General features: G+C 44.6%; 1 protein-coding gene across 5 annotated transcripts; it reads left to right on the top strand.

Annotated features, from left to right (window-relative positions):
• Nucleotides 1-556: 556 nt before the first annotated feature.
• LOC118125348 (low-density lipoprotein receptor-related protein 2-like) lies at nucleotides 557-21,458 on the top strand. 5 transcript variants are annotated; one of them, XM_047344350.1, is made up of 46 exons: nucleotides 557-656; nucleotides 1,717-1,839; nucleotides 2,035-2,283; nucleotides 2,602-2,715; nucleotides 2,848-2,967; nucleotides 3,190-3,315; nucleotides 3,710-3,913; nucleotides 4,120-4,288; nucleotides 4,427-4,595; nucleotides 4,710-4,932; nucleotides 5,014-5,133; nucleotides 5,401-5,619; nucleotides 5,838-6,146; nucleotides 6,569-6,787; nucleotides 7,033-7,179; nucleotides 7,258-7,506; nucleotides 7,607-7,801; nucleotides 7,907-8,155; nucleotides 8,236-8,454; nucleotides 8,670-8,918; nucleotides 9,007-9,225; nucleotides 9,472-9,720; nucleotides 9,809-10,033; nucleotides 10,129-10,395; nucleotides 10,714-10,932; nucleotides 11,043-11,219; nucleotides 11,313-11,426; nucleotides 12,251-12,415; nucleotides 12,502-12,717; nucleotides 12,809-13,038; nucleotides 13,113-13,242; nucleotides 13,392-13,585; nucleotides 13,703-13,889; nucleotides 14,026-14,238; nucleotides 14,390-14,573; nucleotides 14,654-14,855; nucleotides 14,978-15,142; nucleotides 15,244-15,489; nucleotides 15,643-16,005; nucleotides 16,235-16,436; nucleotides 16,655-16,780; nucleotides 17,227-17,334; nucleotides 19,896-20,132; nucleotides 20,427-20,730; nucleotides 20,908-21,004; nucleotides 21,282-21,458. In XM_047344350.1, the coding sequence occupies exons 1-46, from the start codon at nucleotides 599-601 to the stop codon at nucleotides 21,345-21,347; spliced, it is 8,835 nt and encodes a 2,944-aa protein (XP_047200306.1). In that variant the 5' UTR covers nucleotides 557-598; the 3' UTR covers nucleotides 21,348-21,458. The 5 variants fall into 5 exon arrangements, with proteins under 5 accessions (XP_047200306.1, XP_047200308.1, XP_047200307.1 ...); XM_047344352.1 differs by lacking the exons at nucleotides 8,236-8,454; nucleotides 8,670-8,918; XM_047344351.1 differs by lacking the exons at nucleotides 8,670-8,918; nucleotides 9,007-9,225.
• The last annotated feature ends 1,479 nt before the right edge of the window (nucleotides 21,459-22,937 follow it).

Genomic DNA, 22,937 nt, shown 5'->3' with positions numbered 1-22,937 from the left:
TTTATTTGATGTCAGTATGTTTAACTGTAATATAAACAAAAGGCAGAGCTACATTTCAGAAAATGATTCAAATAGATCAGAACGAGGAGAAGCACACCTATAAAATGTGTCTTAACACTTAAAATAACGTAACTAAATTAAGTAAAATATCTATTTATATTCCCCAGATACTCTGGGAATCAGTTCACAAACCACGAACTGCGTAGGGTCTGGTTTATTTATATTACAGATAAATAAACTGGGATTATAACAACTTCGCTTCGTGCATAAAAGTGAAAACAATCTATCCAGATGCGCAACACCGAACTACACACTGAGCTCCGGAATAAGAAGTGAACTGAGGAGCCTCGAATATGACTGAAGGTGGATTTAATGGCATCAATCAAATCAATAAAATATCAAATTAGTAAATACAATGAACAATAACATAAAGTAACTAAGTATGGAACGATTCAAACTGGATTGTATGAAGTTTAATTTGCTACAGAATTAATGTTGCCGTTGTGTTGACGTGTGCGTGGTGTCACGCGCACCTGCGGGCTGATTAAAACGTGTCCCCTCAGCTGGGACTGTTTGTCGCTGAGAGCCTCGGGTCGACATGGACTCTCACCTCCTGCTCTGCCTCATGATTCTACCAACTCTGAGACTCTCAGCAGGTAACGAGCCGCTTGGACACGCGTTTTCTAAATGTTCGTCCAAAGTGTGCGCGTGTATTCGTGCACAAACTTGTTCATTGTCGCAGTAAAAACGCAGCAACGAGGTAAAGAAGGAGGAGGCAACATGGCGTCACTCCAGATCCCACCGGGTTCAGGGTTCTGGTCCATTTGAGATTTGTTGGAGTTAAAGCTCAAGTCAGGTAGTTTACATTGAAGTGAATGGAAGCTGTGTGTCTGTGCTCCTCTTAAGATGAGGTCAAGTTACATAAAGGTGAAGTTTGAGGTCATTTAACCAAAATGACAACGTGCTCATGTCTTTGTGCCAGATATAAATAAAGTTAATTTAAAAGCGGATCAGAGGCTGGAGCTGGGTTAAGTAACATTTGGAGCTGAAACCAACTTTCTGATGGGACAGAATAAGGTTGATTCATGTGGGAGGCCACGTTCAGGTCAATGTGTGACACAGCTGAGTCTTGGGAAATCTATTAATACATTGAAAGCTGGATTTCAATTTGCTTTGTTATTTCTTACCTTTGAAATATTTACATGAATTTATAGTAATCTCACACTGATAGTGTTAAGTCTGTTTTGATTCTGTACTAATATAATATAAATCATGATAAAGTTTATATACCTTTCATAGACATTTACAAAAGGCTCTACAAGAGGATAAAAGCAATTAAAAACAAACAGGAATAAAGTAAAACGATTGATATGTAGGTTATACCAGTGCTAATTAAAATAATAATACATTTTCTTTATCTTGCAAAAGGATAAAACAATGATCAGGTCTATATGAGCTTGTTATAATTCAAGTCAGGCACTTTTACATTAAAGTGACTCAATCCTGTGCAGGTTCCTGTGATCTTTACTGATGCTGAGTGTCACTTCTACAGTGAGTTAATGTGACATTAGACACTTTGAGATCGTTTAACATAAACAAACAACACAAACCTGCCTATGTCTTTGTGCCAGATTTAAATAAAGTTATCAAAAGTGGATAAAAGACTTGAACTGGCCTATGGAACATTTAAAATAAAAAGATGTTATGTCTATGTAGGCCAGTTCCTGGGATGCCACCCAGACCAGTGGCTTTGTGATGATGGAACCTGTATCCCTGATAAATGGAAATGTGATGGAGAAGGAGACTGTCTGGATGGATCTGATGAAATGGATTGTGCTGGTGGGTAAACTTCCTGGTCTTCTAGAAAATAATATTATAAATAATAATATAATACATAGTCCAACTTGTGTTTTAAAGAGTCTAAACATTTAGCAACTTTTGATGGCAGCAGCAACAGTTAAAATTTATTTAAATAATTCCTTTTGCCCTCTTTTGTGCATATCCCTTCATGGTGTCTCGTTGTCTTTCCTCCAGCGGCCCCAGGCTCCCCTCTGTGTCCACCAGGTCAGTTTCCTTGCGTGGACTCTGTCGGCTGCGTGGATGCTTCGGCCCGTTGTGACGGACGGAGCCAGTGTCCCACCGGCTCTGACGAGGAGAACTGTACGGCCGCAGACGGCTGTCTGGACTCGGACTGGACCTGTCGGAACCGCTTGTGTGTCCCCAAAGAGCAGCACTGCAACGGGCTGAACGACTGCATGGACAACTCTGACGAAAAGGACTGCGGTGAGGAAGAGGAGCAGGTGGAACACGGGAGGCAGAATCTGTGTGAATGCACCAGACTTCAGAGTGAAGCTTGATTTTATTTTGAAGGATCTCTAGTGGTATCTACTGCAGCAATGCAGATATTAATGATATCTTCTTTCTCTGGATATTGAGATACCTAAACTTTGACATGCACTCCAGATAACTTCCTGACATTTCCCACAGGGGCAGTATGTGAGAATGAAAAATGTCAAGAGAACCTCCAAGACTTTCCAGAAGTTCCAGGATGTGTAAGACACAACCAGGTGACGTAGTAAAACCCGTTTGTCCTTTTTCCAGGTGTGTGTGTCGAGGGCGGCGTGCGGTGTCCTGACGGGACGTGTCTATCTCCTGAAGAGAGGTGTGACGGACAGGTTCACTGCTTGGATGGAAGCGATGAGCCCATAACCTGCGGTAAGTTTGACACAGATTTACATGCGTTACAATAATGGGAAAAACTTTGCTTCTGATTCTGTTTATTGATCTGAAGAAATGCGACGTAATGTAATGGATTCCTGTGACGAACTGTTTCCTGATTGTCTACAGGTCGTATCTGCTCGATGAACAACGGCGGCTGTAACCACGTGTGTGTCGACGAGCCCTGGGGCACTCTGTGTGCCTGTCGGGTTGGATATAAGCTCTCAGCCAATGGAGCGGTCTGTGAAGGTGTGTGGAAATAGAAAAATATCCACTTTAAATATTATTGATTGGGTTATTGGGTATTATTGAATTTATAGGAAGGGTTAGATTATAAAAAACACTGTGTCCTGGAGTTTTCAGAAGATGTTTTCCACCAGTGTCTCTTCTGAAGCTGTATCTGTTTCTCAAGTCTCTCTTTTTGATGAACAACTCCTTCTCTTGACTCTTCAACCCTCTCTCCCTCCCCAGATGTGGACGAATGTGCGTCACCTTTTTCTCCCTGCATGCATCACTGCACGAACACCATCGGATCCTACTACTGCCACTGCAGAGACGGCTTCAGACTGAATGGAAACTCCATATGTGTAGCAACAGGTAATGAGGCTCGTGTTTCCTTAATGACTCCACCCAACGGAATCTAGATGCAAATGATCGTCACACATATTGTCACCCTTTTTGTTTTGAACAAGAGAAAGAGTCCTACAAGTCTGGATGATTTAACACTGAAAGACATGTAAGGACAAATCAAACGCTGGTTAAGTGTCAGTCAGTCATGAGCTTAATGTGAATCTTCTCTGGATCTAGTTTCGCTCTGAGGAAAAGATCAAACCCGAGAACAAACGTTGCACTTTGACACAAGATCAGTGAAATGTTAATAAGCTGTTGATGTGACTGAGCTCCTGGAAAAAAGAGAAACTCTGAGATCAAACATGAAACCTGGTCAAACCTCCTCCAGTACAAATGTTCCCCCTTGTTCCTAACTGTCCAGGTAACGCCACCCGGCTGCTGACCGTGCAGAGGAGATCTATCGGACTGTTGAACGTGAAGTCTCAACAGTTTGAAGTTGTCATGACCGCGGTGATTGACCCAGTGGCCTTGACGTTTGACGTGGCCCGGGGCTGGTACTTCTGGGCCGACGGGAGTGGCAGCATCTTTAAAAGTGATGGACGTCGCAGCTGGACGACCTACACTGGTCAGTGGATTGGGATGAATGGGATTGTGAATATCGTTGATTATCTTTCAATATTGAAATGTTTTAGCATCTTTTGTTGGTCTTCTACTCCCGTGGTTCCTTGTCCTTTTGGTCATGTCTTCTTTAAATGACCGTATTTAAAGATGGACGACGTGACAGCTCCCCAAATCATCTCTATTGCAAACATGTCCCAAATTCTTAAACAGGAGAGCCTGGTATAAATAGTCTGGCTTGTGATTGGCTGAATGGAAACCTTTACTGGACCAATCAGAAGACGGAGGCCATCTACATGCAGGCAGCTGACGGGGACAGTTACATGACTCTGATGAGAAAAAACATCAGCCCGTCAGATCTGGTGCTTCTACCTGTGGAAAGGTACAATTGGATTTACATTTAATCTTTAACCGTTTTTTATATTTTTTATACTTTCACAATTGTCTTGAAATGTTTGATTTTACAGACTCTGATAATGCATATTTATTGGTTGATATTTAAATTCTGTCCGTCTCCCAGCTTGATGTTCTGGATTAATGGCGGCCCAGGTGAGCGGGTGACGATAGAGAAGTCGTGGATGGACGGATCAGAGAGAAACGCTCTGACGGTCGTCACCGCTCAGTCTGCTCACGGCCTCACTGCCGACGTGGAGGCCAGGAGACTGTACTGGATCAGCGACTTCAAGAAGGTGAGTAACTGAAAGAAACGCAGTTTGACTTCCTTCCTGTTGATGATGACTTGATGTATTTCTGCCACAAATGTTTGGACTCAACATTCATCGTCTTCCTCTGAACTCGTTCAGTCCATAGAGACGGTGAAGGTGGACGGGACGGGTCGGTTCTCCTTCACCGGAATGTTCCCCAAGCGAGTTCCTCTCAGCCTGGCGGTTTTTGAGGGCTTGTTCTACTGGGTCGACGTCAAAGGGCTGTGGCAGGTTCCACAGAACCATCACAACCAGAAGAGGTTTCTCTGGAAAGATGATCTGCCTCTGTTGACTGTTTTCCATGAGCTCCAGCAGCCTAAAGGTATTTTTTACAACAGTATTTTACTTTTTGTATGATATGTTTATCACATTTTTTTAAACATGTCATCTTATCATCCATCAGGCTCCTCTGCCTGTGTGAAGACTCTGTGTCACCTCTGCCAGTTAACTAAAGGAAACCTAGCCGGATTCAGCTGCACCTGTCCAGACTTCAAAATGCTGCTGCTTGACGGGTCATGTCAATGTAGGTTAATTATATCAATTTATTGAGTTATGATCATTAAATGCATCTTTTAAAGGACCAATTATACAGTTTAACAGTTTTTCTTTTTAATTTCTCCATTGCTTAAAGAGATCAAATAAAAGGACATTTGTAAAGGCACCTTTCTCTTTAGATTTCAGGGAATTGAAGCCATTTCAATATATTAATGAAACAGATTATGATTAGCTGCACTTCTGTGATTGGTTGGAAAGGATGTGAGAGTAATTAAAATCTTGTTTGGTTCCACAGATCCAAGATTTCTTTACGCCACCAGTACCAACATCAACCTGTTGGAGTTCAAAGAAAAAGTGTCGTCTGATAAGCTGCTGTTTAGCACCGATGACGGGATCCTGTCGTTTGATGTGGACTGGTACAGAGACTGGTTGTACTGGGCCAACAACACCGGCCACATCCAACGCACCAGTCTGACGCAGGTCAGGACCGAGGTGGTGCCAGCTCCTCTGCCAGGTTTGGGTTTGGTTTTCCCTCGACTGGTAAACAGTTTGTTGAGCAACATGAAATCTAACAGTTTAGATTAAACTGGCACCAGCATCTGAAATGTAAAGATTCTTCCGCTTTACATTTCATGTGAATTTAATGAATTGAATTTGAAATAAATGTGAAGTTAGTTTCAGTCCCGTCATTCTGATCTCTACTGACTCGTCTTCCTGTTTTACTCTTTTCAGTCTGTCATATAAAAGTAGACCAGAGGAAGGAGAGTCTTTACTGGGTGTCCTGTGACCAAAACAGTTTGGGCACCACCGCAGCTGGTGGTGGTCTCCCGCAGCAGCTGTACCGCACAGAGGGGAACATCCGGGAGTTTTATCTGGACTGGCTGAGAGGTGGCGTCATCTGGCTGGAGGACGACCGCATCTTCAGCATGAGCGAGATGGGAGGCAAAGCCAAAGAGCTGCTGCAGTTGGCTGGAGGAGTCCGAGGGAACATGGCCTTCGACCTCAGGGCCAATAGTCTGCTGTGGAACTCAGAAAGCTCAGGTCGGCTATTCCATATTCAGTGTGATTAGATTTTGAAATTTTTTTGGTTATGACACAATTATATTTCCACGATAGACAAAATCTTTTTCTTTATTTTATACTTGTTGATTTATTTGCCAGTGATTGTAGACGTTAAACATTCCTGATAACGTGCCAGTAAACTGTCCCTGAACATGGGTACTGTTTAAAACATGCAACAGACTCCTAATGCAAAACATGGAAAATAAAATGAGGGATATTAATGTTCATATAAATATAGAATTAAAGGCATTTTACTACATTGTTTGACATGGAATCATACAAACCAGAGGCACCGACATAAAATGCATGAACAGTATCTAAAAACAAGCAAATCTTCATTTTTCTATGCTTCTCTACTGTTGAGTTTTATTTCTCGTTCATTTTTTTTTTTTTTTTTTCAGGCCTCACAGCCATGAGTTTGCTGCAGGTGCGGAGCCACCAGGCTGGAAGACGGTGGAACATTCCCGGCTCAGTTGTCGGCGCCTGCGAGCCCTTCCTGTTGTCGCTCTCTGATGATGGCATGACTCTGTGGGATCGGCGTGAAGGGACGCCCCTCCAGCACATCGCAGTGAGGGGTCAGGTGGTCCAAGTCGTCTCTGCACTTGGGGACGTTCGAACAGGTCAGACCTGGTTGATCTGTCACAGAAGAAGAAATGATATTCAAAAACATGCTATTAACTACATTTGATATTATTGTGAATCATCTTGACCGAGACTTGAGGAACGTTTTTGTCCCTTTAGAGTTTCTGTTAAAGTTTCAGGTGATGCTTAATCCCAATTGGCTTGGAGGGTTAGGGACAGTCAGGCTGCTATGAAAGACAGACATTTTAATCTTAATTATTATCATTAACACAACTTTCCACAGTGCCCAGTTCTTCAGCCTGCAGTGAACCGTCCGTGCTGTGCAGACACTCATCAGTCTGCCTCTCACAAGCTCAGCTGTGTGACGGTAAACGGGACTGTCCCGACGGAGACGACGAGGAATTCTGCGTCATCACATGTCCATCTAAAGGTAATGATACAAATCTAAACTTGGACTTATTCTCAGTATCCCTAGTTTGTGTAATTTTCTTTTAACTGTTCATTTTAGAGGATTTCAAGTGCAAGGACAACAGCAATTGCATCGCCAGGAATCTCGCTTGCGACGGTCACGCTCATTGTCGCGATGGCTCGGACGAAGTCGACTGTCCGACCGTGGCTCCTCCTGCGAGTCGGCCAAAAGTCCTGAAGTGTCGCGTGGGCTGGAAGCTGTGCGAAGACGGCACAGAGTGTGTTTCATACAACCACGTGTGTGACAGAGAGGTCGACTGTAAGGACGGATCAGATGAGATGGGATGTGGTGGGTGTCGCTAAGACAAAATCTCTCTGGGTATCATTTTTACTTCAAAACTAATTGTTTAGTTTGTACAAATTTAACCATGTGATTCTTTATTTTCAAGATGCAACTCCAACCAGACCTGCTATCGTCTCATCCACCACATCTCCTGCTCCGACTGAGCCGCCCTGCAGCAGCCCGTCCGTGCGCTGTCCTTCGGTTCAACTCTGCATTTCTCCCAGCCAGTTCTGCGACGGCCGTGAAGACTGTCCTGACGGCTTTGACGAAAAGACCTGTGTGAAAAGCTGCCCTTCAATGAGTCTGTTCAATCTTAATGTTTTGTATTTTCATGGTTTCAAAAGTTATTTTTAACGAAGTCCTGAAAGTTGGAAACCTTCATATATTCCTGACTATTTTCTTGCAGATGATTTCCGCTGCAAAGACCGTCGGAGCTGCGTCTCAAAGAGTCTGGTCTGTGACGGTCGCTCTCATTGTCACGACGGCTCGGACGAGGTCGACTGTGCGGCCGTAGCTGCTCCTGCAAGTCGGCCAAAAGTCCTGAAGTGTCGCGTGGGCTCCAGACTTTGCAGAGACGAGACCGAATGTGTTCTCTTTAGTCACGTTTGTGATGGAGAGAGAGACTGCAGAGACGGATCAGATGAAGAACAATGTGGTGAGTTTTTATGCAAAGGTTGCAGCAAACTCAATTGTTCAAATTACAAATAACTCTTACACTTGTTCTAATATCTCTAGATGCTGCACACAATGCCGATCTTGAAGAAAATCACAAATCTAGGTCTCCTGCACCAGTGGTACCATCTACTGAGCCTCCAACCAAACCACCCTGCACCAGTCCCTCAGTTCTGTGTCCAGGTTCTTCTTTATGCATCAAACCAACGCAGATGTGTGATGGAAAGAGAGACTGTCCTGATGGATCTGATGAGAACTGTGTGAAACGATGTCCCTACAAGAGTAAGTGCACAGGATGAAGATGATGGAATGAGCACTTTTAGGAACAGTTTATATTATTAAACCTGAACCAAACTGGAAAATTCAACGACTTCATTTTTATCTTGAAGTTATTTTTTCCAGCAGACATCGCAGAGTACCGGTTTGAACTATTATAACATCTCAAGTTATTCTTTAAAGTACACAGAGCAAATCTGATACGATTTTTCCCTCCACAGCCGACTTCCACTGCAAAGACCGTCGGAGCTGCGTCTCAAAGAGTCTGGTCTGTGACGGTCGCTCTCATTGTCACGACGGCTCGGACGAGGTCGACTGTGCGGCCGTAGCTGCTCCTGCACCTCGTTCAAACATCCTGAAGTGTCGCGTGGGCTCCAGACTTTGCAGAGACGAGACCGAATGTGTTCTCTTTACTCACGTTTGTGATGGAGAGAGAGACTGCAGAGACGGATCAGATGAAGAACAATGTGGTGAGTTTGCTGATCTTATATCGCAAAAACAAATAAATGTTTATCTTAAAGCGACTCTAAACGTAATCTCTTGTTCTAACTTTTCTAGATGCTGCACACAATGCCGCTAACGCAGAAAATCACAAAACTTGGTCTCCTGCACCAGTGGTACCATCTACTGAGCCTCCAACCAAACCACCCTGCACCAGTCCCTCAGTTCTGTGTCCAGGTTCTTCTTTATGCATCAAACCAACACAGATGTGTGATGGAAAGAGAGACTGTCCTGATGGATCTGATGAGAACTGTGTGAAACGATGTCCCTACAAGAGTAAGTGCACAGGATGAAGATGATGGAATGAGCACTGTTAAGAACATTTATATTATTAAACCTGAACCAAACTGGAAAATTAGACAACTTCATTTTTATTTTTGAAGTAATATTTTCCCAGCAAACATCGACGAGTAGAAGTTTGAACAGATATAACATCTCAAGTTATTCTTTAAATTTAAAGTACACAGAGCAAATCTGATACAATTCCACTCGTGTCTTTGAATATTCTTTTTCTCTCCACAGCCGACTTCCGCTGCAAAGACCGTCGGAGCTGCGTCTCAAAGAGTCTGGTCTGTGACGGTCGCTCTCATTGTCACGACGGCTCGGACGAGGTCGACTGTGCGGCCGTAGCTGCTCCTGCACCTCGTTCAAACATCCTGAAGTGTCATATGGGCTCCAGACTTTGCAGAGACGAGACCGAATGTGTTCTCTTTACTCACGTTTGTGATGGAGAGAGAGACTGCAGAGACGGATCAGATGAAGAACAATGTGGTGAGTTTTGTGATCTAATTTCATAGAAAGAAACAAATAAATGTCGACCTTTAATTTAAATTTAATCGAATGGTTTGTGTGTTTCTAGATGCTGAAAAAAAGATCGCCACTAATCCAGAAAATCCACCTTTAAATAAACCCCCTGCAGTCGCCCTGCCCTCGACTCAACCTCCCCACCAGCCGACCTGCACCAGTCCCTCAGTTCTGTGTCCAGGTTCTTCTTTATGCATCAAACCAACACAGATGTGTGATGGAAAGAGAGACTGTCCTGATGGATCTGATGAGAACTGTGTGAAACGATGCCCTTACACGAGTGAGTCGACCTAAATCCTACTGGAAAAGTGGACAGGTTGTTTTGTTAGAATGATTCTTTTGCATAATGTTTGTGTTACATTCTTACATTCCCAGCTCAGATTCTCTGCAAGGACCGCAGGAGCTGCATCTCAAAGGATCTGGTTTGTGACGGTCGCGCTCACTGTCACGACGGCTCAGACGAGCTCGACTGTCCGAGCGAGTCTCCTCCTGCGTCTCGGACCAATGTCCTGAAGTGCCGTAAGGGCTCGAGGCTGTGTAACGACGGCACAGAGTGTGTTCTATACAGCCACTTGTGTGACGGAGAGAAGGACTGTGTGGATGGATCTGACGAACGAGGATGTCCGGAAACCTGTAAACAAGGTGGTTTCACTAAAAACACACACAATTTACCCATGGGAATATACGTCAAGGTCAATACACATTTTTTACCTTGTGAACACATTTTCTTAATGTCTCAAGAGAATCCTTTCAAATTTGATACAAATGTTCAGCTTGACTCACGGATGAAGTGATTCGATTTTGGTGGTTAAAGGTCAAGGTCACATTTGATCAAGTCAACAAACTGAAATCCCTAAAGTCGTGAAGAAGTTAAGATGAAGCCCGGCCTTTCTAAACACACTGTCCTTTAAATGAGGATTAGCTGTAATGCTGTTTCATTCAATTCGTCCTCCACCCAAGATGAGTTCCAGTGCTCCCACGGGAAGATTTGCATCCCTGCGGCTCAGGTGTGTGACGGGATATCTCAGTGTCAGGACCAGTCTGATGAGCTCGACTGCCGGGAACAAACCAAGAGCTGCGAGTATCGCTGTCCCGACGGCAAGCGCTGCATCCCAAACAAGTTCCTGTGCGACGGAGAGAGAGACTGCGTGGATGGCACGGATGAGGAAGGCTGCGAAGGTACGAAGTGGAAACTAACTTTGACATTTGCTAAAAGACAGTCCTGCCTGTAAGTGCTGAACCCTGTGAAACATGTTCATCAGTTTAATATTTTGTTCTCACGTCTCCAGACCCTGCTACCACTGCTGAGCCTCCTCTCCGCAATTTCAAGTCGGCTTGCGTCGCACCTTCAGTCCTCTGCCCCGGTTCATCAATGTGCATCGCTCAAAATCAGCTGTGTGATGCACGACGAGACTGCCCTGATGGATTTGATGAGAAGGACTGTGTGTTCCAGTGTAAAAACAGAGGTAAGCCTGAGTCTGCAGAGCAACAGTAGCTGCACTCTACTCCACCCAGCAAACTAATGGTAAGGAATGAACTATTTTCCCCCTGCACATCAGATGACTTCCTGTGCAGCGACCGGAGAAAGTGCGTCTCCAAGGTGGAAGTGTGCGACGGACGTTCCCACTGTCCCGACGGCTCTGATGAGATGCAGTGTCGGTCAGAAGGTCCCTGTAAGAACACAAGAAAAATACACTTCAACCATCACGTGTACAAGCAGTTGATGAATTGCAAGAACATTTGTATCATCTGTAGTTATTGATGGGCAATTCACACTATTTGCTTGCACCCTAGTAACTACACACTACAGTCCCCATGACAACCAAATTATACCCCATAGCCTCCTAGGCAGGACACCATAGCTACATCCTGGCAACTGGCCAGAATACTGTGGCTGTATCCCAGTTCAGGGGCCGCCTCCCTCAAAGGACATGAAGGCCGAACTGAAGAGACTTGTCTGGTCGATGGAGGATTTCTGTAATTATTCTCACCAGCTTGTCCCACCCTTACCACTGTTGCCTAGCAACAGAGCGGCAGCGGGACATGATGAGGACGTTTTATTTGCCCCTTGTTAGCTGTTCAGTCGAGTTGAAGCCAGACACTTGCATTTAACAGTGTAAACATCATATGTTTTGGTCTCATCGCTTGCTGCTGCCGTTATCTCTTTGAAAAGCAATTTGTCACAGAAGTGCAATGAATCCTGGGATCGGTTAGCCTGAGCAGGATCCATCCGTCAGAGCCTCTGTTGCTCAGGGACAGCTAAAGTACACTTTGCCAAACACAGCTACCATTTAGTAACATGACACCTTACAGAACCACATTTAAACCACCAACTAAAAGGCATCATAGAAACCACTGGGCAACACGCCACCAGCCATTTAGCCACATTACAGCTTCAAGTCCAATCTAACGACTCTAATTTTGCATCGTTTGATAATCACATTCTAATATCATTGTCTTCATAACGTGTTAAACTCATAAATTTCTCTCTGCCCAGCCTCCAATGTGCTCAACGACAAATCAGCACCTCTGAAGTGCCTCAAAGGTTTCAAGCCGTGTAAAGACGGCCTGGACTGTGTCATGTACAGCCACGTGTGCGACGGAGAGAGAGACTGCCACGACGGGTCAGACGAAGAAGGATGTGCTGTTGAATGCAAAGAAGGTCTGTGTGTGTCGGTGAGTGACATATTTGACAGATGTTGACATTTTAAGGGCGACAGTTGAGATGTTTATTCGCTCTTCCTCCAGGTGAGTTCCAGTGTTCTCACGGGAAGAGCTGCATCCCACTGGGGCAGGTGTGCGACGGGGAGTACAACTGCCAGGACCGGTCTGATGAAATGGGCTGTTCCAAGATGAGTGAGGGCTGCCATCAGCGCTGTGACAACAACACTCGCTGTATACCCAAGACCTTCCTGTGTGACGGCGAGAGAGACTGTGCTGATGGGTCGGATGAGGAAAAGTGTGGTATGAGATTTTGAACATTAACAAGCTCAGATCCAGACTCGCAGAAATTCTGTCATCAGATGATTTCCATATTTCTCTTCCCTTTTTCTAGCTCTGGTGGCCTGTGCGATTAACCAGTTTCGCTGCACCAGCGGTCAGTGTGTGTCTGAGGCCCTGCGGTGTGACGGATATGCCGACTGCAGCGATCGCTCCGATGAGATGGACTGCACCAGACCCCCGCGCTGCCCGGCACACCTCCGATGCCTGCACAGCCACGAGTGCCTGCAGAAGGAGTGGCTCTGTGATGGCGAGAACGACTGCGAAGACGGCTCAGACGAGAAGGTAAGGAAGGACTGATAATGTCCTAATACAAATTTAATCATTGCTTTTAACTTTGTCTCCTCATTTGTGTCCAGAACTGTGTGACACCGGCAGCAACGTGCAGGGAATACCAGTGGCAGTGCGGAGACAGCAGCCAGTGCATCCCTCTGTCCTGGAAGTGTGATGGGAAAAAGGACTGTCACAATGGAGCAGACGAAAACAAATGTGAGCATGTTTATCTCAGATGATTCCTGCTCAGCTGCAGCTGGGGGCATGTGTTCTTTCAGTTTCATTTTGTGCTTTGTTAATAAAACAGGAAGAAGAAATACTTTTAGTACAGTAAAATGTGTTTCATTCTACCTCTGCTTCCACAGGCCGCCAGAGAAACTGCCCCTCTCCCCTTTACCAGTGTGGCAGTGGAGAGTGTGTGGACCCTGGCCTGGTGTGTAACGGCTTCACCAACTGTGCCGACAGTTCAGACGAGGGCGCAGGGTGTGCTCAACGCAACTGCTCCAGCCCGTCAGCTCCTCGGTGTGAACACGGCTGCGTCAGCACCCCTAAGGGAGCGGTCAGTTTACGACAAACGTGTATCTGGTTGTTTCCATCGCTTTGAGCTGAATTTCACGACTGTACAACAACCTTATTCCTGCTTGGCTTGAAAATGCATCTCCCCTCACTTTTGCAGAGGTGTTACTGCGCTGCAGGTTTCACGCTACGGTCCAGCGCCGTGTCCTGTGCGGACATTGACGAGTGCTACATAGCGCCCCACGCTGTTTGCAAACACAACTGCCGCAACACCCGTGGGTCTTATGCCTGTGACTGCAACCCTGGTTTCTTCCTGGAGCCTGACAACAAAAGCTGCAAGACCAAGGGTAAAGATGGCTTCATGAACCAAGATCTCAATAGTTGTGCTTTTGTTTTTTATTATTTGATCAATTACTCTAGCAAAGTTCAAATCAAATGACAGCTAGTTTCATGGCATCATTTTGGTCACGTCTCCGTCTCCAGACGAACCTTTGCTCCTGGCGTCCGTGCAGTCGGAGCTGTTACTCCTGGGAGTCCACAGCAGCACCTTGCGTCTTCTCTCCTTCGCCAGTCGACCGGTCTTCTCGCTGGATTACCACTGGGAGCGGCAGAGAGTTTACTGGCTGAGCCCCGACTATCAGAGCATCCGCTGGACTGACATGAATGGCTCCAATAACAAAGGAACGCTTATCAAAGGTACGACTGACACAGGGACACCACATTTGTTATAAGTCAGTTCCTTGGTGCTGGAGTTGTGCACAATGGTGCTTTTCCTGCTTTGGCAAGTCAAAATGAAAATGTTCAAACATTTGAAATGAAAGCGTCCCACCACATTGTTCTGTTGCAGGAGTGAAGTCTGATTTTATCGCCGTGGACTGGGTCGGTAAGAACCTGTACTGGGTGGACGGACTCGTCGGCCGGATTCTGGCAGTGAAGCTCAGCGACAAGACGGTGAGATCTCAGGACTACACTGTGGTTCTGGGAGAAGATCTGGAGCAGCCGAGCTCACTGGTGTTACTGCCACACAGAGGGTAGGATGCTCAGTCAGGTTGTAGATGAAATTATAGAAAATCTGTTTATTTTTACGACCCTAGATCTTTCATAATTCCAGGCTGATGCTGTGGTCCGAGATCGGCAGCACCCCTCAGATCGAGCAGTCTGGTATGGATGGTTCACAGAGGAAGGTGGTGGTGAGTCAGGGGCTGAGCTGGCCTGTCAGTTTGGCCTATGACCTCCTGGACGACAGGGTTTACTGGGCCGATGAGAAGCTGCGCTGCATCGGCTCGGCCTCCCTGGACGGAGAGCAGGTCAAGGTAAAGTGAAACTTTTAATGATGAACCTCAAATCCTGCAGGGGCCATTTTACATTACAGATATTATATTTGCAGCTCATCTCCCAGCTTCATTATTAAATGACGTTGTCCTTCTCTCACCAGATTCTCCAGTTAGCCGAAACTCCAAGCCCTTTCTCTGTGGGGGTCTTCAACGACCGATTGTTCTGGTCCGACACAAAGAGGAGAACGATCCGCTCGGCTGATAAGAACACTGGCAAAGATCAGAAGGTTCTTCTGAAGAGGCCCGGACAACCGTTTGGACTGAAGGTGAGTATTTGGCTTCTAATGATGTCGGCAGTAACTGGGAAAATCTGAGAGGTTCCTAGAAAGAAATTAGTTTTTACATAGGCATGTTTCCTCTCCCCCAGCTGATGCATGCCCTCTCCCAGCCGGTCACACCCAGCCCCTGTGATCTTCTCCATTGCTCCCACCTCTGCCTGCTGGCTCCTGCAGAAAGAGGCCAGTCTGGAGCAGCAGGAGCTCCAGTGGCGAGGGGGCTCACGGCAGTTTGTCGATGCCCAAAGGGGCTGCTGCTCTCCAAGGACAAGATCACCTGCTCTCTGCCGATGGAGTCGTCTTTCATGCTGCTTTTGTCTCCCACCACAGTCTATCAGGTGAATCATCTCAGTGTGGAGACTAGACCAGAGATCTCTCCTTTCTGGTTGTGCACGTCTTTAATTTGTAAGTTAAAACTTGCTTTTCTTCTGCTAAACTGTTCACTTTTTCGTTTCCCCTTTTTCTTTTTCCTCTTACTACCACTCGACTAGATTTACCTGCACACCCTGCAAAAAGAAGGCGTTGCTCTTAAAAAAATGCCAACCAGTCGAGTTTTGCCTCTTCCTGGAGTAACAGAGGCATCAGGCCTGGACGTGTCCATCCACGAGTTCTCTCTGTACGTGGCCGATGCAGGACAAGGAACTGTGGACGTGCTGAAACTGAGCGGCTCCAGGTCCAGGCAGGGGCTGACACCTGCTGGACAAATCCTGAAGCTGAAGGAGGATCCAGTCACAGCTCTGGCGGTCGACTGGGTGACCTCCAACCTCTACTGGAGCAGCACCAACAGGCCTGACCTCCACGTGACCTCCCACCACAACGGCTACACCACCTCTCTGCTGCAGGGGTCACTGAAGGTGAGGCAGGCCGTCTTCTGTAGACTGTCCTCATAAAATTACTACAATATACAACAGAATTTAATGGAAATCTTAGTTTGGAACATTTGATTTGAAGGAAATTTTGCATTTGTTAATTATTTATGAACCCTAAAGTCTTGACATCAACTTTGTCATAGTTTGACTTTTTAAGGTGCCGATAAACTCTTTCCTTTGCTAAATATAATATAAATCATGTATTTCCTTTCAGGGAACTACGTCCATCGCTCTGCACCCCCCCTCGGGACGACTTTGCTACACAGCGATAGTTGAGTCCAATGAAAAGAGCCAGACGGAGGTGAACTGCGCCTGGATGGACGGCCGGGACAAGGCAGTGCTGTGGAGGGAGTCGCTCATCCCCACCTCGCTGGGCTTCTCTCATGAAGGATCCATGATCTACTGGGCTGACCCGGGTATGCTGTTAGAATACATCTCATGAACTTGATGAGACAATGCAGGTTTCTGCAGGGTCATAAATACATAAGAATATTATGTGTTTTGTTCATTCGAGCATTTGGTAGCAAGCATAAGTCTTAGATTTCATTCATTTTGTCCTAAAAAAATGTTATTTAAACTTTTTGGATCCTGTAGAAATCCTGTTTTGATTGATTTCTAATTTCTCTCTTCTCAGGCGAGGGGGTGATCAGCTCTATCGGAGTGGATGGATCAGGTTATAAACAGTATAAAACGGGGCCAGGTCTGCTCATCTCCTTCACACAAACCGAGAACTTCCTCCTCTGGATCACTCTGGACAAAGGTCGGGCTACTTTTTGTTTTTTAATGTATTTACCTTCACTGTCGGATGTGCTGCTGCTCGGGGCTCGGTGTCTTCTCTCTCTCCTCTGCTGCTCGGTCCTGCTCCTCGAGTAACATTTCTCACCTTCACTTCATTTGTCTCTTTCTCCCTTCAGGCAGCAGATGTCCTCACAGACTAATGTAGCACTGAATTATGCAGCCAAGTAATTATTAGCAATCTGCTCTGTCTTCAAACGCTTCCACTTTGAATCGCTGGTACTTTGTCTTCTCTCCATCAGACCTGTCCTCCCTCAGACCTGAATTCAGGTCCCTCAGACCTGAATTCTGAAATACACTGACTAATGAACGCGCGTTAAATATTTCCTCCTGAATTCTGCACTGCACTAAACTGAATGTTTTATGTTGGTTGATTTAACATCTTTACTTTTACTTTTCAATCATTTACAGATGTGACTCAACTGTGGTTCAGTGACGGACTTCAGCCTAAACAGCTGTGGTTTGAGACCAAGACGAGTCTGGTGGAGGTGAAGGCCTACAGCAACGACACCCAGTCTGGTAGGTTTCTGCAAAGTGTGTCTCCTTTAGCAAAATATAAGCAAATCAAATGTTATATAATTGCAAGCTAAGCTAAAATTCAACAGGATAAAACAACAATCATTTAAAATTAGCAGTATGAGATAAATCGAAAGAAAAGGATCCAGACACTGACTCATATGACAGAGATGAGTGGAACAGCTTTGGGCTGAATCCAGCTGAGCTCAAACACTTGTTAATAAAAGTTCAGTGTTCATTTTTAAAACTGGAGTTTAATCAGAACAGAGAGCCAAGGAGCAGAGTGATAGAATCTTGTTTCTTTTGTTCTGCCAGTGAAATGCTCGTCGCTGCAGTTTGTGGGCGACATGAGAACATTAGCAGAAAAAAGGACGAGAAACCAAATCGAGATGGGAACATTTCATGGATACAAATGCATTTTCTGTGACTTCTATATAAAGAAGCATGACTGCACAGATATACATGCTTGTATGTCAAAGTCGATATCGCAAGCAAGACGATGTCATAATGTTGATGAGAGGAAAGCTCTGAGGCAAGAATGAGAGGATGGAAATATTTAACTTTCAACATAAAACATGTACAAAATCCAGTTTAAGTTTTGCATTCACCAAAGTGTGGTTATATTTGCTTTAGTGTACAGTAACACAAAGAACACTATCATGCTCCGTCCTCACTGTGGAGCCGATACAGATGAGAAACACACTCGTGTTTAAAGCTTCTCCAGTGATGCTGAGTCACAACATGCAGCTTTAACACGGTATGTTGTAATGTTGCAATCAGCCATAGAGTTGATTTACCAGGAGCTGGTTGGACAGAAAAAAAGAAGCTAAATGATCTCGATCGCCCCCTGGTGGCTGGCTGCAGTGTAGCTCATAAACTCTGCCTTTGTCCTTGTTAGTGGCTGGGCCGTGGACCAAACAGTCTATTTTTACTTTTGTTGTTATAGATAGTTCTTATCAGACTGATGTTTGTTCAAGCGTACGTTTTTCTGGTGAGCTGTGAGACGTCATGACGACAGCTGAGACTGACTCACGGTTGATTGAGAGTGTGTGTCGGGGCTGACTGTGGCTCAGGAGGTGGAGAGGGTTGACCACTAACCAGAAGGTCGGTGCTTTGCCCCTGAGAAGAACCCCACGCTGCCCCTGATGGCTGTTTTTGTGAATCGGTGGAAGTGACTTGTACGGTGATGCACGCAGCTGTGATTTGCAGACCAACACAAACTGACATTTTTAAAAGTGGCTTTTCAACACTGAATACTCTGTAATGTGCAGGTCTGTAATCCTCACCAACAGGCCGTGCAGCACTTGGATTTCTAAAGCAGAAACCTGCCAAACCAGTTTGTTAGTCATCATCATCACGACGCTTTTCACCTCAACTTTGCAGGAGAAAGCAGCTAAAGTGTTATTGGACACCCCGGGGCAGAATGAAAAGACTCTCTTAGACTCGGCTTGAGTTGAATAGAAGCTAGAGTGATGTGATCGCTGCAGGGAGACGTGAGATCAGACGCCTGTTACAGAGCTTGAACACACACTCACGGTTCCCTCCTGATTACTCTCTCTTTACCTGTGACACACACTTGGGGTATGAATGTATTCAAAGCAAAGCTGCTCTCTTACGTTAACCAACATCCTGCTGCTGTAATTGGAGAGCAGTTTGTGTTTCAGTTTGTGTGTGAGGCTGCTTCTCCAATCTTTGTTATCTATGTTTTCATTAAGTTTCTGATGTTAAAGCAATTTCCCTTTTTACTTTTCAGACCTTTATTTTGAAATCCAACCTTTTACTTTGAAAATAATGTACGCAGGCACGTATATGCCATGTCTTGAGACATCTGCAATCAGCAATCAACATGAAGCAATATCAATTACAAATACTATAATTTACAGTATAATGTCCTTATTATACAGTATCATTTTCTTATAAAAATATCTTTATAAAGTCTCATAACGATTTAAATCACCAATTAAAGTCTCTTAAATTATTTAGTGCCAGTTTTTCAGATTTTGCAAAGACTCAGCTGAAACAGAAGTGAAGCCTCAGTTTGGACATTAACATGAGTAGCTGAACAAAATGACAATCATCCAGAAGCACACGTGAATAAGAAATCCTTGCACAACACCACATCAGTCTTCAGTTGCTCACACGCTGAAGCCAGATGCTCTTTCACAATAGTCACACCTTTTTCCTCTTAGCCTGGGCGTCGCCACAGTCTGAGAACTGTCATTCCAGTGCCTGAGTGCAGCGTTTTTTATAACAGCCAGAAGGCCCTGATTAGTGTATACAGGAATTCAAAGACAGATTTAGTGGATGACCTGTTGTATAATATTGTTATAACTTTATGTAGCTACTAAGGAGGTGTAAACAAAACGAGGTATCGATGAATAGAAAATATAAAGGCTATGGACACTTTAAGACCTGTGAAATACTTTAAATAATGTGGCTCCAAAGAAAATGGTTCTTAAACATCTATAAATTATGAATTCTTTTATTTAATCATATCAAAATCCATGACTCAACTTCCTCTCAGACATCACAGTTTTAATTTGGACGTTCTCCATCTCCTTCAGGAACAAATGGCTGCTCCGACAGCAACGGCGGCTGTGCCCATCTGTGTCTGGCCTTTCCTGGAGGTCGCACGTGTAAATGCGGCGAGGACTTCTACAGCGTCGGCGCCACTTCCTGCGCCCGCCTCCACGACTGCCCGGATGGAGAGCGGTCCTGCTTTGATGGAACCAAGTGTATCAGCAGCAGCAGGTTCTGTGACGGACGCGTGGACTGTCAGGACCAGTCTGACGAACAGGACTGTGAGTGGTTTTTAGTCTAATGGAGAACAAACTGTGGTGACTTCAAAACTTTTTTGCTAAATTGTTATCGGCCCTAAAAAAAGAAATGTTTTACTTTTACTGAATAATACTTAAAGATGCTTATTTGTTTTTTTCCTTATTTGGTCATGAATATTTTACATTATTGAGAAATAATTGGGTCTTATATCAAAGTTAATATCAAACGTACAATATATTCATAGATAATAGCTGCATATTTTCAGTGATATGTGGCTTTTCTTGGTGTTTATTCCTCAACACTGACTTTCTCCTCAGGTCCAAACACAAACAATTTCGAGAGCACAGCCGGTGATGACCGTCATCACGAGTCTTCCCCTCCTCAACCAAACATCCCAGAACACAAAAACGCTCTTGAAGTTAAAGACTGTGACCCCCAGCACTGCCACGGTCAAGGTCACTGCGTCACAGAGGGTGAAGTCGCTCGCTGTCAGTGTTCGGCCGGGTACAACGGAGAGTTTTGCCAGGAGACGGAAGGTGGACACCATCACGGGGTGGTCATCCTCGGCGTCTTCTGCCTCGTGGCCTTGTTGATGGCGGCTGCTTTTATCTTTGCAAAAAGGTAAAGATGACAGGTTGTTTTCTTTCCCCTGAGCAGAGGGACTCACTTAGAACATAAGTCAGCTGCTGAGGTGTTGGAATTAAACCCAAAGAGTCTCTTGGAATTATTTTGTGCTACAAAACTCGATGACCTGTGTTTTAAACTAAGTATTTGACCTGTGTGCCTTGGATTCATCAGGAGAGCCTGGGCGTCCATCAGGAGCAGATCCATTGAGAAGGAAACTCTGATGGCCAACATGGGTCTGCCGTGTGAAAACTACGATTCTGAATCTGAGGTAACATGTACATGCATGAGCAGATATGTTCCTGAAGTTATTTAAGAATATAAACCATGAGTATGGTTTAATTAACACATTTACGATTAATGTAATTTACATATACACAAATTTACATGTATTTTTAGAGAAAGTGTCTTAAGATTTTACTACTTATTATAATTTTAACTCTGATATAAGTAAATGATAAGTACGTCTTCATTAGTTTGGAAGATTTTATTATTTCCGTTCAGTTTATATAAAGTGGAAAAATGTCTGCTCTGTTCTTCCTCCTCAGGAGCTGGAATCCCCCGACGACACCAAGAACCCAGCGTTTATGTTAAAGATGCTCAAACCTAAATAATCATCTGCATCTTTACATTTGTTCAGATGTCACAAGTCATATCTGATCCTGGATTTCAACATGCTGATGCAGACTGTATTGTAATAAATGTAACGTATAATGAACCAGTAACCAGACTCAGTTTTGACTTCTCATACACACACATCTCACTAGTGATCTTGTAATAACAGGTTCTTTGTCTTCTCTCAGTTCACTGACTGTGACAAATTGTTGTCACAGCTCCTCACGTGACTCTGTGGCCCTTTTTGTAAACTGATACCAGTTTCAACCAAAAACTTCCTTGTGTTGTTCTGGTTCCTCTTTCCCCACGATTTGTTCTATAGAAACATATTCAGCATTAAAGGCTTCTTTGTTCATTTACTTCCACTTGTTTTTCAGCCAGACTTGATCTGGCATCACACCATGAGCAGTACGAGGCCGAGTGAAAAACATGTTCTCTTAAAAATCAAGTGATCTCCTAATTATGACTCTTGTATCGCACATCAGAGGCACTCGTCTGTGGAAACTCTAGAACAGATTCTGTTAAGAAGAAACAGCAGAAGAGGATTTTGGTCTTTAAGTCCATTCCTGTAATGAACCAACATGGGGATCAGGAGAATCTAGATTAACAGTGAGGAGCTGTATCAGCATGGTATCTTATGTATTTATAACAGTGTTAATGTAACACTTCTAACAATGTTAAGACAAAGTGCTTAACAAGTAAAAATAAATCAGACCAGGCATTTGACTCAAAGGACGTTGGCCACTCGAGAAAGTAGAAAAAAATGACACACAAAATAAATGCTAATCGAACATTCACCTGATCACCGTGCTGCTGCTTCAACAATCACAGAAGCTTGTTAAACAGACACAGGGCAGTTGAAGCAGGTAAAGTGGGCAATTACCTCGGGCCTCTGAGAACAGCTGATCCACACAATGCAAAGTGTGTGAGAACCAGGATTCTGGAACAACTAACGAGGCCCCATGCCACTTACCTTCTGCTAAAGGCTGTGTAGTTTTAGAGGTTTGGTTGAAGACTAGACCATCTATCATTTATCGTGCTTCTTTTTGGATATGGGTGGCTTGGTTCAATGTAGGGCCCCATGGCTCTTTTACCCAGCACCCTCCTCAAGATAACTACCAAAGTTAGGACCTGCACTTTGACAACTTTCAGCTGTTTATTAGGATTCCTTTTAGAAAAGTCCTCTCTTTGCACAGAGTATGTTTCCCAGCAGCAAGAATGATTCCAATACAAAACACAAGGATCATATAACAGTATGATCTGCTGCATGCTGCACAGGCACGTCTCCTCCTGTGAGCTGCCTCCTGTGAGCTGCGTCCTGTTCAAGCTTGCCTTCTCTTCTCTATCCCCCTGTTGTCTCGCCCCACACCCTCTGCTTTTCAGTGTTGTCGTCCTCAGGTCAGGGTGTGTGTCTGTGTGTCTGTGTGTGAGAGAACATGCACGTTACTTATCGTCCAGTTGTAGCTTAGACAGAAGACGTGTTTATTATGATCAAACCAAGACCACATTTAACATTTCCGCACATTAAATGTGTTTTCTGTCATTTGAGTCGGGGTTAATCCTGGGGTCACGTGAGCCTGAGAGGTGCC

Source organism: Hippoglossus stenolepis, chromosome 18, assembly GCF_022539355.2.
Source record: "Hippoglossus stenolepis isolate QCI-W04-F060 chromosome 18, HSTE1.2, whole genome shotgun sequence".
Classification (NCBI taxonomy): Eukaryota; Metazoa; Chordata; class Actinopteri; order Pleuronectiformes; family Pleuronectidae; genus Hippoglossus; species Hippoglossus stenolepis.
This window is presented reverse-complemented; position numbering and strand designations above follow the sequence as displayed.